The 17,201-nt window shown below is 47.1% G+C and overlaps 1 protein-coding gene across 7 annotated transcripts in view; it reads right to left on the bottom strand.

Annotated features, from left to right (window-relative positions):
• Positions 1 to 4,945: 4,945 nt before the first annotated feature.
• The window catches only part of LOC123072817 (disease resistance protein RGA5), a 14,343-nt gene continuing 2,087 nt past the window's right edge, over positions 4,946 to 17,201 (bottom strand). For 4 of the 7 annotated variants that reach the window (XM_044496478.1, XM_044496482.1, XM_044496483.1 and 1 more), the window contains 7 exons: positions 16,258 to 16,474; positions 16,034 to 16,157; positions 13,430 to 13,624; positions 12,079 to 12,504; positions 11,920 to 11,991; positions 10,896 to 11,824; positions 7,102 to 9,293 (listed from right to left, as the gene is read on the bottom strand). In XM_044496478.1, the coding sequence (XP_044352413.1) occupies positions 7,283 to 9,293; positions 10,896 to 11,824; positions 11,920 to 11,991; positions 12,079 to 12,504; positions 13,430 to 13,624; positions 16,034 to 16,157; positions 16,258 to 16,474 (3,974 nt within the window). In that variant the 3' untranslated portion in view covers positions 7,102 to 7,282. Of the gene's footprint in view, positions 5,183 to 7,101; positions 9,294 to 10,895; positions 11,825 to 11,919; positions 11,992 to 12,078; positions 12,505 to 13,429; positions 13,625 to 16,033; positions 16,158 to 16,257; positions 16,475 to 17,201 lie in introns of those variants that run through there. The other 3 variants (XM_044496479.1, XM_044496480.1, XM_044496481.1) reach the window with 3 other exon arrangements.

The raw sequence follows: 17,201 nt of genomic DNA, 5'->3' as shown, positions 1-17,201 counted from the left end.
TTTAATATATGATAGACTTTTTTCTTTGAATAATGTGTATAATTATATTTTTGAAGTTTTATTTTACATCAACAATATTCATAATATGAAATCATATACTCTTGGGAAGGTAGTTTTTTATTAAAAAAAATACACTTTCTCCTAGAAACCAAGTTTTATTTACATCTATGCCAGTGAATATCCAAGTCTGCACCCGAGCTCAACTGATCTCCGTGAAAAGTAAAACAAAAAAGATTAGAAAAAAGAATTGGCATGGAAGATGTTCGAGTGCGTGACTTTCGCGCCAAATTTTGTGGTCATCGCACACTCGAACAGCTTCCATTCCAAAATAAAGTATCATTTTTTTTATTTTACTGTTCAACCAAGGGAGCAGATGAGCTCGGGAGCTATTCCGCCGCTTTCCTACACCTGTTGCTTCTTCTGCGACTCCATGTATAAATTACATTTCTTTACTTTTTACATCAGCAATATTCAGATTATAAGATCACATATTTTATTAAAATGTTCTAACTTCTCCTAAAAAAACTTGACAGCAAAAGAATTTGTAGACTAAGTTTTACACTATAGTATCGTCATTTCTTTTTTTCGAGGAGATCTAAGGTAGGCAGGCTCGCGGGCCGGAAGGATTGACAGGCCATCACGCATGGGCTAGGCAAGAAACACTGCGCGGCCCAGATACAGACAAGTGTTAGTCTGTCGTCGAGGCGTCGCATGTCAGAGCAGAGCAGAGCAGAGTGAGTCGGAGCGGCGGCGGAATACGGCGGCTTCCGGAGTTAGAGCGTGGTCAAGGATTCGGCTTCGACTGATGGTTAGGCTTCTCGCTCGTCTCTATCCCTTCTTTCTCCATCTCGTCCTTGGACCGCCGACCGTCCTAATTCCGGATCCAGGAAAAGCTTAAGCTGGAGGGGAAGAATGCCGTCGACGGAGTCTCTGGAATCCAGGGCAACCCGTCCGCTCCGCCACGGAAGCACCGCAGCCACGCCGGGGCCGGGGCTGGGGGTGACGACCCGGTCGAGGGCGCGCGCGCAGCAGGAATCCCAATCCCAATATGCCGCAAGGGCCAAGCTCCGCGAGGCGGATGGGTGCAAGAAGAGGGCCAAGCTTGATGGGACCAGCCAGCCGGAGAGCTCCAAGAAAGGGAAACCGTCCTCGACTACAGCCAAGATAGTCAAAGTTCGGGTTGGGGGGACGAGGATGATGATGGCTCTTCCTCTGCGTTCAGCTCTCCAATTCGCGTGCCCGTGCCTGAAGATTACATGCCTTCAAACGGCGACAGTGAGATGGCCAAGGCGAATCGGGCTGCGAATCAGGCCTTCGGACGGAAAATATGTTTGTGCCACTCCATCTCTCGTCATATTTCCAAGTTTCTCTTCTCTGCTCATCACATACCATCTAATCTAACCAACAAAACAGAGTATTTCAGGTCCAAATATCTGAATATACATCTCCAAATTGTAGTGCAATGCTGCATAAATCCTTCTTTTTTATTGATACTGGTGTTTACTTTGCGTCTATTGGTCTTCTTATAGTTCGGCAGATGCAGCTGCCCACGCTTTTTGAAGATATGCCTCCAAATTGCCTGGTTGATGATCCAACGCTTCTTCACATCCGTGAACCTGCAAGGAAGGCGGTGCTTCATGCTGCTCAATTTGTTGTCGGGGTTTCATCCTCGATTGGTACTGTAAAATCATCCGGTTTCTTTTATTTTGGATATTGTTGTGGAAAACTTGATGTTTATTTTCTACTACTATACATATGCATGGATTTGCAGATGGTGAGCCGCTAGCACGGTGCTCTGGTTTCTGGATTGATTTTGATAATATGAACAATACTGGTATGTTGTGACGACTGCACTTCTGATTCGCACAAAGCACATATCCAAAGGTGCTTGGCTTTGCAGAGATCAGTATGCTTGTGATGCTAAGGGCATCTCCAGCCGTTGGCCCCCCAGCGGCGTCAAAAAGTGCCGTCTGGGGATGAGCCGGCGCAAAAAATGGCCCTGGGGCGAGTCGGCCCCTAGCCGTCGGCCCCAGGGCCGTCCCTAGGTGCGTATTAAAAAAAAGATGAGACGTTCGGCGAAGTTATGATAAAAACTAGTTAAATTTCGGTCAAACATGGCAAATTTCATCTAAACATGGCAAATTTCGGCAAAATTCGCCATTTTCATGACATTAACTTAATCTAAAAAAGAAAGGCGCTGAAGTCGTCGCCGCCATCGTAGTCGTCGGCGGCCTTCTCCTCCTTGACGCGGGCGCCCCTGCTGGACCCGGCGTCACCATGGCGGACTGGGGGCGGCGCGTCTTCGTCGTCGTCGCTGCTGTCGCGTAGGACGACGACCCCGTCTTCATCGCGGCCGCGTCGGCGCTCTTCGAAGCAGCGCAGGGCGGCGCGCTCGCGCTCCTTCACCTTCTCCCCGCGCGCCTTCTCCATCGCAATGGAGTCCTGGTGCGCCCATTCTAGGGCCGCGTCGTCGTCGTCGAACTCCGCCTTCACCGGCGCAAGCCCCGGCTCCGTCTTCACCGGCGCCAGCCCCGGCTCCGTCTTTGACTTGACGAAGCGCGGAGGAGCCGACGAGGACGAGGCGCGCCGGCCGCCCTCGTTGATGACGATGCCGGCGCTGCGAGTGCGCCGGTCGAGCGGCGACTCCGCCGCGGGCTCGGCCTTGACGTCGAGCAGGGCCGGAGTGCCGAAGGAGTGCGACGAGGATCGGGAGGAAGAAGAGGAGGAAGAGGAGCCGAACCTCCTTGGCGCCCATGGCCCGACGCGTCGGTGCTGCGTCGGGGGGTACGCCTACGGCGGGTCGTTGCCGCCCTCGAGGTACGTGAGAACGCCCTCGAGTGTGCGGCCGGGGATGCCCCACCAGAGGTGGCGCCCCTTGCTGTTCTGCCGGCCGCCGACCACCGGCGCGCCGTTGGTGGATGCCAATCGCTGCTGCTGGCGGCGCTCAAAATACGCCGCCCAGGCCGCGTGGTTGTCGGCGGCGTACTGGGGGAGGGAGAGTTGGGCATCGGTGAGGGACGCGCGCACGATCTCGACCTCCTCGGCGAAGTACTTCGGCTTCGCCACGGCTTTGGGCAACGGGGGAATGGGTACTCCCCCGGCGCTGAGCCTCCACCCCGATGGCCCGGCGCGCATGTCCGGCGGCGCCGGGATGTTCGCCTGGAACAGGAGCCAGGACTCCTGTTCGCGGAGCGAACGGCGGCCGAAGCCGTTGGCCGCCGCCTCGTCTCCGGGGAAGCGTTCTGCCATGGCAACGGCGGGGCGGGGCGGGCTCGGGAGAGGTAGAGGTAGAGGGAGGGGCCGAAGGGCGGCGCTCGGGAGAGGCAGGGAGAAGGAGGGGTTGGACGGCGGCGAGGGGGGACTGGTCTGGGCACAGGCGAGTGGAGGCCGCTGGCTTTTATAGCCGGGCCGCGCCCGTGTGTACGCGTGCGCGGGAAGGGAGGTGTCGGCGCGCCGCCCCGTGAAGCGCCGCCCGTGAGGAATCTATGGCAAGGCTGACCGGCGGCAGCCTTGCCATTGATTTCCCGCGGGAAACCGAGGCCGTTGGGGGAAGACGAGGCGCCGAGTCGCTGACGCAGCTGGCCCACGTCTTTTTCGCGCCAAAACAGCTCGCCCCGGCGCCCCCCAGTGCGCCGGGTTCGGGCTGGGTCCGCTGGCGCTGTTTTCGAACCAAGCCGGCGAAAATAGGGCTCCTGGGGGCGCGACTGGACCGTTTTTTCGGCGCCGGCGCGAAAAAAACGCCTGGGGAGGCCTTCCTGGGGGCGCGGCTGGAGATGCCCTAAGGTCAGCTGATAGGCAAATGCATTTCCTATTCATCTGCCTCGCCAGTGTTCTGGTTGACTTTGCTTCTAGTCTAACTTGACTTTGTTTCATCTCAAGTTATCTCAAATAACTAGCTAGTTGCAGTTTACATGGATTATGTTTACTTGTCTATCAACGTTTTTTACATGTCTTGTCCAAAGGATTGTTACGGTGTGCAGATGGTCTCTTTAGTAACCATTCTCTTACAAATGTCTTTTTAGGTTCATGTTGACTTGCGGGGTTACAAGGGTTACATCATGGCAGAGGGACACCTGATCTACTACCAGAAGCACTATAATCTTGCTTTCTTCAGGGTGAGAGTGGATTCATCTGTTCAGTTACCCTCTTTTAGTGATAAAGTGAAAAGTGCTCAAGACATTTTTGATCTTGGAAGAGATGACAGTTTCAATCTACTCATAAATCACGGTAGAGTGGAATATTCAAATCCATCCAGGGATGAGCGGTATCACCACATGTACATTCAAGGTCCACAACGAGATTGTATGGTAAACATATATACTCCACTCGAGTTGTATCTGTTGTATTTTTAATGCTTTATTTGAATGTGTTTATAATATTATCAATTCAAATGTTGTAGTATGATCTAGGAGGTCCTGTTATTGACTTAGATGGGAAGGTTGTGGAAATGATCGGCAGTTGTTCAGGAGGGTCTTTTATACCTTCTTCAATTTTACTCAAGTGCTTTCATTTATGGAGGAACTTCCAGTATGTTTCCTTTTCAGCTATATTCTACTCTCAAGATGATTTATTCTTATTGCCTATTTCTTATTCTAAAAGAAGAATAAGTTCAGAAAACTGCATTTGGAGTTGTCTGTTTTATCTCTTTTGCTTCTCTTTTCCCATTTTTCTCTTCATGTTTTACAATTGCTATATTCGAACCCATAAATATTTACGTAGTAAAATCATGTATAAGTAAGGCTAGGGACATAACCTTGATGAGTCCTAGGTTGTCATTTTATATGTTTACAATGAGTATGTTTCAATAGATTTCTGTTAAATAACACACATTTTTTTAGAAAAGGGGGGACTCCCCGGCCTTTGCATCAGAACGATGCATACGGCCACAAATATATAAAAATAAAGTAGTTTAACAAGGTCTTAAAGTCTGAAAACAAATAAATGGCTAGCTCACAAAGAGCCACAATGCGAAAAACAAAAGACCCAAAAGCCACAACCGGCTGGCATAAGAAAGATAGGTAAACTAATCGTCTATCCTATTACATGACCGCCATCCAAACCAGTTGAAGATATCCCGCGCTACCATCTCCCACCGTACAGATCCAGTAACCAAACGCTCCCTGGCCTCCGTCGGAGTGAGTAAGGACCACATACAGATCAGTGCAGTAGCTCGGAATAAAACCTGTAAAAAATGAATAGTTGTTGTTCAGTTAAAAGCCAAATCATTTCTGCAGTTCCAAATTGCCCATAACAACGCACATGCTCCTACACGAATTTGTCTAGTTGTTTCAGACTTTATCCAACAAGCCACGTTCCAAATAACGAACTGACCGAATTCGGAGGAGTAATGTTAAAGGCAATTTGCACCGTGCGCCACAACACTGTCGCCAACGGGCAATCAAAGAAAAGGTGCTTGATAGTTTCGTCCCGATCATAGAAAATACACTTAGTAGATCCTGTCCAGTTGCGCTTAACCAAATTATCTTTTGTTAAGATGACTTGTTTATGTACAAACCACATAAACACTTTGATTTTCAAAGGAACCTTAACTTTCCAAACATGTTTGGAGCTAGGAATAACACTAGAGTTGATGACATCAATATACATCGACTTGACAGTGAATTCTCCAGACCTAGTAAGCTTCCAACACAACTGATCGGGCTGATGAGCGAGCTGAACCTTCATCAGAAGCGGCTGGCCCGCGGCGCTTTCGCGCCAAAAACAATTCGCCCGGCGCCCCCGACCCCCCCCCCCCAGCGCGCCGATTTCGGGTTGGGTCCGCCGGCGCCAATTTCAGCCCGAGCCGGCGAAAAATGGCCCCCTGGGAGCGCGACTGGGCCAATTTTTTGGCGCCGGCGGCCGAAAAGTCGCCTGGGGGGCCTTGTTGGGGGCGCGGCTGGAGATGCTCTAACATTGGAGTTTGTGCAAGAGGTGTTGGTTCATGTACATACGACCTTCCTCTATTTCCTCATTTATTGTATAACACATAATCAAAAATCTTATGTGGCTAAATCTACCAACAACTATCTTACAACCATTAAAGATGCCCTAAGGAGGAGCTGCCACCCCGATGAAAAAAGCGCGAGGTTGCATCCTCCATGACCTCATAGGCGGCGTTGGCGGCGGTCCCTCAGGTTCAGGGGTCATCGTGTCAATGGTGCACTGGAGCAGGGAGGCAATAGGCACACTATGAGCGGCACAATGCTGCCCGTCGGTCTGCATTCGCCAAGTCGGACACGGCGCGAGAATAGGTCCACAACGACCCAGACCTCTCCACTGCCTTGGCCCTGGACCACTTTTTCACCGCCGTGGACATGGCCACCAGGCACTGCCACATTGTCGGCGATCTCTCCAAGATCGGAGAGGAGTGGTCGCTTAGTGATTCCTCTACCAATGCCGGCAGGGAAAAGTCCACCGGCAGGGCTCTGCGGGCGCCGTCGGCATTGGTCGGTGCGGCCATCCGTACCGTGTAGGAGGAAGAGGAGCAGTTCTTCCGCGAGTGGCAGCCAGCAGCCGGACAAGGCTGTCGTGGCAAACCGACGCCATACGGCCACTGGAGGAACGACGACAACGACACGTACAGCGATCGCGGTGCGTCCGGGCAAGGAGGCCACGCGTACGAGGTGGTAGTCCGGTACAAGCTTTAGTTTTGAGTAGAACGGCTGAAATAACGGTCATTTATGTAAATTATGACCAAACTTGAATGAATTCCGCCCTGTATAATTAAATCTCATCCGGTTAGTTCAAATAGTGTCTGAAATGTATGCGGCCACGGTTGCATGGCCGGCTCCCGCATCAGTGTCTGCAGACTGGTCCCCAGGTCCACATACGAAAGCGGTATCCGGTTTGCGGGTCGGTGTAGGAGATGCCCTAATTAGTTTAATTCTTAGGTGATAAACAATACTATACTTCATTTATTAAATAGTATAATTATAATTTGATTTACGACAAACTCTGCTTTTTCTCCGTGGCTAACCACATGTTTCTGAAGATATTTTTTCTTCTCCAATTGCAATGAACGGGTATGTTTGCTAGTAAATTGCAAAAGGTCGCAAACAATACAAAAATAAGTAGTAATTTATGGAATAAGGGCTGTTGATGGAAGAAACCACCAGGAAGAACGTCACTATTGACTGAAAATGGTTTGTCTGACAGTAATACAGCGTCGCAGCAACTGCTACAGGATTAAGATCTTAGCCATACAACACAACAGGTGCTAATAGAAGATCATTAAAAGGAAAGCACATTTGAAGTAGGCGGCAATACCTCCTTAAAACACGAGTTACAGCGACTGCATCAATCTCTTGAGGACGTTATCAAAGTCAATGGTGACATCTGCAGCAGGATGATGCGCCTCAAACGCGCTCTTCAACAGCATACCGACAGCTGCTTTATGTTGTTCGAACTGGGAGGCCACTACCTCATTACCGTTGGACGCCAACGTTAAATGGATATCCCGCAGAGTGCCTGCTGGCAAGTGCTCGATGCCAACTGGTAACAATTCAGCAGATATGAAGAAACGAAAGCATATGCCGAGCTTCTCTAGGTTGGGCATAGCTCCCGCTTCAAAGACCAGTGACACATAAGGACAGTACAACTCCAGATGCTTGAGCGCTCCGAATGCCCTGGCATTGATGATTACCCACTTTTCCCTTTTAGACAGTCCATACATGAGTCCCCGCAATTCTAAGTGCGCAAGGGAACGCAACCCTGCAACAATACTGACAAAATCAGCCACTTCCCTCACGAAAATAGTTAAACTGTAGAGCTCGTGGAGCTGAGCAATCCACTCGGGGATTCCTTGGAACTCACAGCCAGTCAGATCAAGCTTCCGAAGACGACGAGGTGGGGTTAGTGTGCTGCTCCAGCCATGGACCAGCGGTACTATGGGGCATCTTTCTCCGATATAAAGGCTCCTGAGGGTGTTGGAAAGCTTTCCAATGGAAGAGCGCAAGGCATCAATATGCATCTTCCACTCCAATTCATCCTCTTCATTATAAAACCGCAATTCCGAAAACATCTCAAGTTCCCTCAAGTTTGTCAGCTCGCCGAGGCCCTTAATATTGTCCACCGAGCTTTCCAAAAATGCAGCACCTCGTAGGGTGCGCAGAGATTTCAACTTGCCAATCCCGTCAGGCAACACCAGACCATTTGAATAACTGAGATGCGACAACCGGGGCAAAGTAACAATATCTGATGGAAGAGATGTCGGTTTATATTGCCCTTCCACTTCTACTGTCTCCAATTGCCGTAGCTCCCCAATTTTACTAGGTAGTATCAAATGTATCCTGCAGCAAAAAATCTTTAAATACCTTAGTAGAAACAACCCACAAATACCGGTGAGGTCTAGCCTCTCACATCTCTCATCTTCAAGGTGAAGAACTCGAACATACTTCAGCACCAGAAAAGAAGGCACAAGAGGCCCTCTAAAAAGTAAGATCGACCGAACATGCGATAGTGGCCCACTGATTGCTTCTAGTATTTCACCATCATCTTCACCATTGTAATAAATGGAGACTCGGCGGACCCTTTTGTGTTCCCTTATCACAACTTCGGGCCCATCTATTATAAGACTAAAATTTTCTTCTGCGACCTTGGATCTGATGAGATCAAGCATTATATCATGTACTTTGCAGGACAACACCTCATCATTGTAGTCTATCTTCCAAGGTTGGATCATGCTCATGTTGATGAGCTTATAGAAGTAGTCTTCTGCGACATCCTCGGCATCACGCACACTAGTTGTGCTCACAAACTCTTGAGCTATCCATTGCCTCAGCAAATAATCCTTTTCTATCTCCTGGTCCTCTCGGTACTTACCAATATCAAGCAGGCATGTCTTAAGATGGTGAGGGAGATGCATGTAGCTAAGATCCAATATTTGTTCCATATCTTTAAGATCATCATGATTTCCTGCAAACACAGACACCAAAGAATTCCTTATAGAATCCCATCTTGACCTTGGGTTATGAGCCAGAAGGCTTGCTATGCTGATGATAGCAAGTGGCAAGCCACCACATTTTTTCAGAATGTCAGTTGAAATCTCTGCTGGTACATTAGGGCAAGCTTCTTGGGTACCAAATATTCTACTAACAAAAAGTTTTCTTGAGTCTTGGTTATTTAGTGGTTTCATCATATAAACATATCCTCTGCTATGTATGCAACAGTCATCAGCAACAGAGCGAATCCTGGTAGTTGTCAACACTCCACTGCCACAATTGTCATTTGTCAAAGCACATTTAATAATATCCCACGCTGAGGAATCCCATATATCATCAATTACTATGAAGTACCTAAAATAATATCAAATATATTAAACAAAAGCATAGCCATAAAATGTATGTCTTTTAGCACCAATTAAAAATGTACGTTGAAGCCTACAAAATGGTGTGCACTCACGTGTATACATGGCGCTACACACCCACATTTCAAAGTTTTTTGTACTCTCTTTGTTCCAAATATAAGGTGTATTAATTTTATTTTAAAGTTAAAATTCTCTATGTTTCACCAAGTTTAGACGGCAAATATCAATAACTACAACACCAAATAAGTATCATTATATTTACTATGCCATACATTCATATTATATTTATTTGGTATTGTATTTGCTGACAAAATGTTTTAAAAACTTGGTCGACCATAGAAAACATTTAAGTTTTTGGAAAATCCTAATCTCGTGCGTATCCCGCTAGAATCTATATGCGCACCTCGCCCCACGCTTCAGTCTTTTGTATCTATATTTGTACTGCTTATCCCTACCACTATTGTGCAACAATGGGAGGGTTAGTTAATCCATACCAGTTATGCACATTGTCCAACGGACAAGATAGGAATGACTCTCTAATTCTGAGCTCTTGATGATTTCCATCCAACGGACAAGGCAAACTATTGGTGAAGTTGTACTTTTTATATAGGCTACTACTCCCTCACCTCTTCAATCCCTAGGCGTGGAAGAAATACCATATCAACTAGGAAAATCCTAAAAGTTTTCATAAGTTCGTATTATATGGAAAACAAATAAATTATACTCCCTTCGTTCCTTTATGTAGAGTGTATTTTTTGGGCGCGGTGAGCAAGGCATGCAATTTAGGAGAATTTTGGATGAAAATACCCTTAACTAATTAGGTACTCCCTCTGTTCCAAAATAGATAACCCAACTTTGTACTAGCTTTAGTACAAAATTAGTACAAAGTTGGGTCATCTATTTTGGAACGGAGGGAGTAGTTAGCAGCTTAATTAGTGCCAGCTAAATAACCAGCGACCTAACAAAGGCAACCGAATCTCGCTGCACCAGAATAAAATCAGTCGGTGGGATGGGAGAGAGAGAAATGTGAGTGCATGCAATCAGGGAGAGAGATTCTTTCTTTACCACCTTCCAATTGGGGACTACGTACTATTTTTCATCTAAGGCATGCAATGGATGGTGGAATGGCACACAAGAAAAACTGAGAGGAAAAAAGAAATACACCCTACATTGTGAAATTTTTAGGAAAAACTAATACACTTTACATAAAGGAACTGAGGGAGTATAATGTAAATTTTAATGTTCCCATGCATTTTATTGAATCATATCTATGGCAAGAACAAAATAATTGAGAAAATCCCAATTAACCCAATAGATATTTTTTCATGTAAGTTAATATTTTGTGACTCAAAATGGCATTTTAAACCTTCATGCATTTCAATATTAACATCATGCCGCCACTGGCTTATGGTGCCTTGAGTATATTGGCCATTGGATTGGGTTAATACCAAAAGACTTCGATGATATATCCTCGCAAAGTAGAACAAAGTAATGACAGACAAGTCACCAAGAAAATATCACACTAGATTCTTTAGGTTGATGTATTTACATCATTAATGACTGTACTGCAACAGAGATTGATGGTGCATACCTCTTGTTCTGGAGCAATTCTCGAATTTTGTTGATGAGCTGCATTTCATTTAAGTTTAGTGCATTGAAACCATAGCCAAGCTCATGGAGAATTGCCTCAAAAACTTTTTTCACATTAGGATTCCTACCCACTGGAACAAAAACCATAGGATAGAACTGGGATTGAAGCTTGTCATACACTGCCTTGGCAAGTGTTGTCTTGCCCAATCCTCCGAATCCAACAATAGAGACTATCTTGAGTTGCTTCTTAGACACATCTCCACCCCCCTCCTTATCAGAGAGCCACTTGATTAGCTCATTTCTTGGCTCTTTAATTCCAACGAGCTCTTTCTGATCTTTGTATATAGCTGAAATGCGAGGGTCAATTGTAGTCACGACAGCTACATTAGCCACGACTTCATCAACCTTGCACTTTCTACGCCTATCAGCCGCATCTTTAACTTGTTTCTTTATGTCTTTGATCGTGTCACGGATCGGATTGTGAGTCTTTCCCCACTTGAAGAGATTGAACATGTTCTGCATGAGCCCCATGAAGAAGCCTGTATTAGAGGCATGCTCGATGTGTACCAAAAAGCCATCAACCACATCCTCAATGTCATATGACATATCCCTAACATTGTTGGCCCAGTGTATGACCTGGTCATTGAGGTTGTCTCGTTGTACCTCGGACACCTTGCAGAGCGCTAACTGCATCTCCAAAAGCTCATCTGAGAAATACTCTATGTCTGTCTTCGCACCAATCTCTAGATTGTACTCTTCCTTGAGGAGGTCGCCAAGCTTGTAGAGAAGGCTGCCCATGGCCCCTGTTGCAAGATCCACAACTCTGTTGCTCATCTTGGTTTGCATGCTTGGAGCTGCATGGAAGCTATGGTGCTCAGGTTGCCCAGTACATTGTCCTCGCACATCTTTGTAACCAATAGAATTAATGTCCTTGCATGCAGAATAATAAATTATTTAGATTAAATAAACCTTTTTAAGCAATGATGCTTGTTGAATTATTTGACAAGGCTCGCCATGGAAACTACCTCTGATTGCATAGTTGCGCCGACGCCAGGTTTGTCCTTGCTAAAAGCATATTCAACCATATTCCGTTTTTTCTAGTAACACACACATTCTATCAGAAAGGAAATAGGGAGAAAATGAGAGAGGATGCATATATATACAACGACGGTCAAACCGGTCACCTTGGTGTCTTCTCGACTCTTGAGATCTCCCTTAGATTTCTCAGGCAGATATACCACAACTGTCAAAATTACCTCATCCACTTTACCCGGCTCTTTGTTGAACAAGACATCAGTGATATCCCCTGCTCTAAGGTCCCCGTCGACTTTTGTGCTTTGCACGATAAAATCGTCGGTGTACGGCATATCTTGTGGTGTAGTCTCATGCATTTGCATTGTTATCTGGATAGTACACTTGGATTGTGGACACACAATGCCTTTGTTTGGTTGTGCACAGTACTGTTGGCTTGGTGTTTCGATGTTGAAGGCGTAGTAATCCTTTGTCTTGTTGATTAGCTTAACTACGGATGATATCTGTTTCTGACGCTCAAAGAGAAACCGTAGTTCGAGCGGCTTAATTCCAAGCATGTCATCCGAGTAAAGGCTTATCTGGGAGAGAAAAGCTAGATATGTTGTATTACTCCCTCCGGAGAAAAAAATTGTAAGTTGTATTGTACATGTTTTGTGATGGTTGGTATATTTTGATGATGCATCGGTGCTCTATATTCTCACTCACTCAACTGACTGAATGCACAAGGTTAGATCCTAGGAGGATGATGTTAGTTTCATTGAATGGACAGAAATGGGTAATGGACGAGGGCTCATGGTTCACATGCATATAGCCAAATTCAGAGGAGAACTCTAACCGTCAGATCTTTCAAGACACCCTAGATGCCGGGGACGACCCCCATCAAGCGGTATACCAATTGCAGAAAAATGATTGGAATTCAAAACTCTATCACTTTAAATGATGCATGTGTCTCTCTGCTCACATTAGACTAGTCAGACTAGTCAGAATGGAGAGTAACATACACTACTAACATACACATATCCCTAGACTATGTTACTATCTTCATAGTGGGTAGTAACATAAGTGTGGTGTCATGCAAAGCTTCATTTATTAGGTTATAGACTCATATTGCATTGACACATGTGATGTTGCAGTAACTAGCTAAGTTACTCAATTTATCTCTCTCATCATTAACTCATTGCCACATAAGCAAGTTTGCTGAGTTGAACTCGATATTACTGCTGAAGTTACTCTCACTATGAGTTAATAAGGAGAGAGATGGTTTGAGTAACTTAGCTAGTTACCGTAGCATCACATATCCTAATATAATATGAGTCTATAAACTAATAAATGAAGGTTTGCATGACACCACACTTATGTTATTACCCACTATGAAGATAGTAACATAGCCTAAGGTAGTGTGTATGTTACTAGTGTAAGTTACTCTCCACTAAGGCTAGTCTTAAATGATGCATGTGTCTTAAACAATGTATTTATTTAAGTGAATGGTACAATCTAGATTACCTTGTCAATGTGCTCATTCGTGATTTCTTCAGATTCATTGAGAATGCCAATTATATCCAATATAAAAGGTCTATCTGATGGTTCCTTTTTCCTGCAGCATGATGCAATTTTCATGCATTTAGTTACTTGCTGGTACTGGGACAGTACTGTATGTTTTGGTGATTTATTCCACCTGTGCATCCACCTTCGCAGCACCTACATTTCACAAATGACACTTTTTATGTTATTTACACACGGTAATCAGATGATGTTATTAGGGCAGTGTGTGTTAGTTCATCACCCCAAAGTCTGCTTCACAAAAAAAAATTATGCGAACCAACCTGTGGTTGGATGCTTAGAGGGACAGTGGCGTCCCTAGCACACCAGGGTTCAAGTCCAGGTGCTCAAATTATTCCTGGATTTATTACAGGATTTTCGGCGATGTGCTTTCAGTGGGAGGAGACGTTCTCATCGATGACAAGGCGCCTACGGTGACTTCGTAAATTTCAAGATAATATGCCGGCTCAGTCTCTCGAAGGTATTCATAGGGGTAGGGTGTGCGTGTGTATTCATGGATGAGTGTATGCGCATATGTATGAGCGTTTGTGACTGATGTTAAAAAAACTTGTGCATGGCGGTTCATTGGAGCGTGGGATGTTTAAATATGTTTTTGAGAGAGAGAGAGAGAGCGCGCTCGTGCTAGACCAGGGTTAGCCCTAACTATTGGTATATAGAGCCTCATGATTCGAGAATGTGGCCCACGATGAGTCCGCGGTGCGGGGGCGGCGTGCATGCGACGAGCGAGAAGGTTGCAGAGGTGCTGCATGGTGGCGTGGAGACAGCGGCGGCATGGCAAGGAGGCCGTGGAGGACTTGCATGGTGGCGCAGAGGCCGCGAAGGCGTGGCACGGCGCAGCAACGTGGAGGCACTACACGGCCATGTAGAGGCGAGGCTGTGTGACGGCTTGCAGGAGCTGCGTGGCGGCACAGCGTGGTGGCCGTGGAGCGGCCACCGTGATGGCGCAGTGCCTCGTAGACGCACGCCATGGCGTCCGGCGGCGATTTTGATGACTAGCCGAGTTAAGATTAGGAGGGAATTTTTTAGTAGTAATCTTCATTAGACTAGTGTTTAGAGGCATGCACGAGTTGGTTGCTCCGGTGCATGTGGACGTGCTCTGTCTTGGGCTTGACGAGGCGGGTAACGAGGGCGGCGCCGCGCTCGACGGGCTTGGCCTTGATGCTGGCGAGCACTAGCAACCCGGACGAGTGGGTGCGGGAGGAGGATAATGAGGACGAAACCCCTGCCATGTGCCGCGGCAGCCAAATGCCGCCGCCACTCCGGCGGGCGACAGGAGCTGGGGCCGCCAGGTACTAGAGCGGCGGTTGGTTGCCGCCCTCGAGGTGCTCGAGGACGAAGTGCAGCGTCCGCCCACCTCCTCTGGCAGGGAGGCCCGGATGTGCTCGATCTTGTCGCGAAAGTAGCCGTGGTGCTCGGCGTCGGGAAGCAGGGGGATCGGGACGCCTCCGGTGCTGAGCCTACACCGCCCCGTCGCAAGCATGTCGGGCGACGCCGGGTAGTTGGCCTCGAACAGGAGGTGCACCTCTCACTTGTGCAGGGTGCGGCAGTCGAAGCCGTTGGCGGCCGCACTGTCGCCAGGGAAACGCTCGCCCAGCGGACACGGTGACTTGTGTCGGGGAAGAGAGACGGGATGGGCGACGACGAGAAGGGAGGGACTGCGGGCGAAGGAGAGTGTGTTCACCGGCTAGGAGTGGGTAGCCTTTTATAGCCGCCGAGGGGGCGGCAGACGTGTGTGTATGCGTGGCGGGAGTGGGACAGCGCGTCGCCGGGCAATTACTGCGCCGCCTGTGGGGAATTAGCGGAAGGCTGGCCGGCAGAAGCCTTGGCATTGATTCTCCGCGGGAAACGAGGCGACGAGGAAGACGAGACGCGACTGGTCGCTGACTCGGTGGGCCCCCGGGACTTTCGCGCGAAAATTGCTTCCCACGGTACCACGGGCGCCCCCCAGCGCAGCGGGTTCGGCCTGGGTCCACCGGCGCCAATTTCGGCCCTAGCCGGCGAATTTTGGATCTCTGGGGACGCGACTAGGCCGATTTTTAGCGTCGGTGGTAAAAAAAGGCCTTGGGAGCCTTGTTGGCAGGGGGCGAGTGGAGATGCTTTGAGTTAGTGGCTGGTGTGGTGGACGCGTCAAGTGTGCTGTGCGTGTGCTAGTGTGTGTGCACCTGGGTATAAAATCCCTCCTGTACTGCTCGATGGTCATTGGTTCGGTGCCAGAGTTTGAGCTTAAGAAAAGGCCATTCGTGCCGTGTTTGTCGCCAGTAAAATCTCTGTCAAGCACTTTTTCTATCTCCATTCGAGCGGGAGAGGGGATAGAGAGAGAGAGAAAGAGAAAGAGAAAGATGAGGGTTAGCCCCAACAAGCTACTAGTATATTATTCAAATAAGGTGTGATATGTCAATTCAATATTGTGGGATGCAAAATAAGTCCTTTATCTAACCAAATGTATGCAAATTAAGTAGTACAGATGAAAAGTTAAGAAAATGAAATGCAGAACTTTACATAGTTTGAAAAGTGGAATATCTGCACAACGAGACAAAGGGCTCTTACATTAACATTTTCTGGATCGCCCTTAAGTCCGGTTATCAGTTCCGTGAGTATAACACCCAAACTATACATGTCAGCCTTTTTTGATGTCTTGCCACCATTCACGTATTCTGGAGCACAGTATCCTCTACAAAGAAAAAAATGCCACATTGATGCATTATATCATCAGGATATTTGTAAGTGTAAATTCCACAAAAGACAATAGGTTCTCTTAACGCGGGGCTTACTGTGTTATATAACGGGTACCACTGGTGTGTGTATGTTTATCAAGTCTTGATAAACCAAAATCTGTTATCTTTGGCACCATATCTTCATCTATCATTATATTGCCAGGTTTGAGGTCCATATGAATAATATTTTTTTCCTCGTGAAGGTAATGCAAACCATGACAAATTCCTTTGATTATTTCGTATCGTATACTCCATTCAAGTCCTCGTAATTCATCTGGACAAGAAGAGAGAATAATAAAATGTTAAAACTAGCATGCTAATTAAACTGTATAATAAGGAACGTAAAACATTTTAATGAAAGTACGTCCCTAAGAATTTGTACAACCCTTGGAATTAAATGTACTAGTAAGACAGAGATTCTTTTTGAGACCTTTTACATTACATCTAACTTTTTTGGTCCTTTCATTTTTGTGATCCAACAGTGGAGATAGGGCAATACTACATCCAGAAATGTGTAGTATATTGAGGCGTGAAGGACACTTTGGTCATTTTATTTTTATATTATATTATAGATAGAATCCCGCTGCCAGCTTTCGCTTTTGGTCAGTCCACGCACGAGGCGGCTCTTGCTGGAGCTGACATTCAAGTTGTGCTGCATGGTCGCGGACCAGGCCAGTTCTCTTGAAGACCCTGCAGATAACCTACCTATCCTCCCACACCGATGAGTGATCGCCGGAGCTGGCACTTGCGTTGCTGGCGAAGCAGGGGACAGTGGAGGTACGGGGATGGGGATGAACGTGGGGCTCCGTAGGGTGTACGTACGGTCTTGGAATACGCTGCTCTCCTTCGCCCGTGTGCCGCCAAGCACGCCATCATCCACTAGGTAGTGCTTAGATCTGATTGACCAAACAATAGTACATCAGCGGTGTTGTGAGGACGATAGGTTGATACTATCTCGTAGTGCAGTTTTGCATGACGTGCTTCTGGACGCAGTGGTGGAG

The sequence above is a fragment of the Triticum aestivum genome, chromosome 3B, assembly GCF_018294505.1.
Source record: "Triticum aestivum cultivar Chinese Spring chromosome 3B, IWGSC CS RefSeq v2.1, whole genome shotgun sequence".
Classification (NCBI taxonomy): Eukaryota; Viridiplantae; Streptophyta; class Magnoliopsida; order Poales; family Poaceae; genus Triticum; species Triticum aestivum.
Note: the sequence above shows the minus strand (reverse complement) of the source record. Positions and strands in the feature narration are given on the sequence as shown.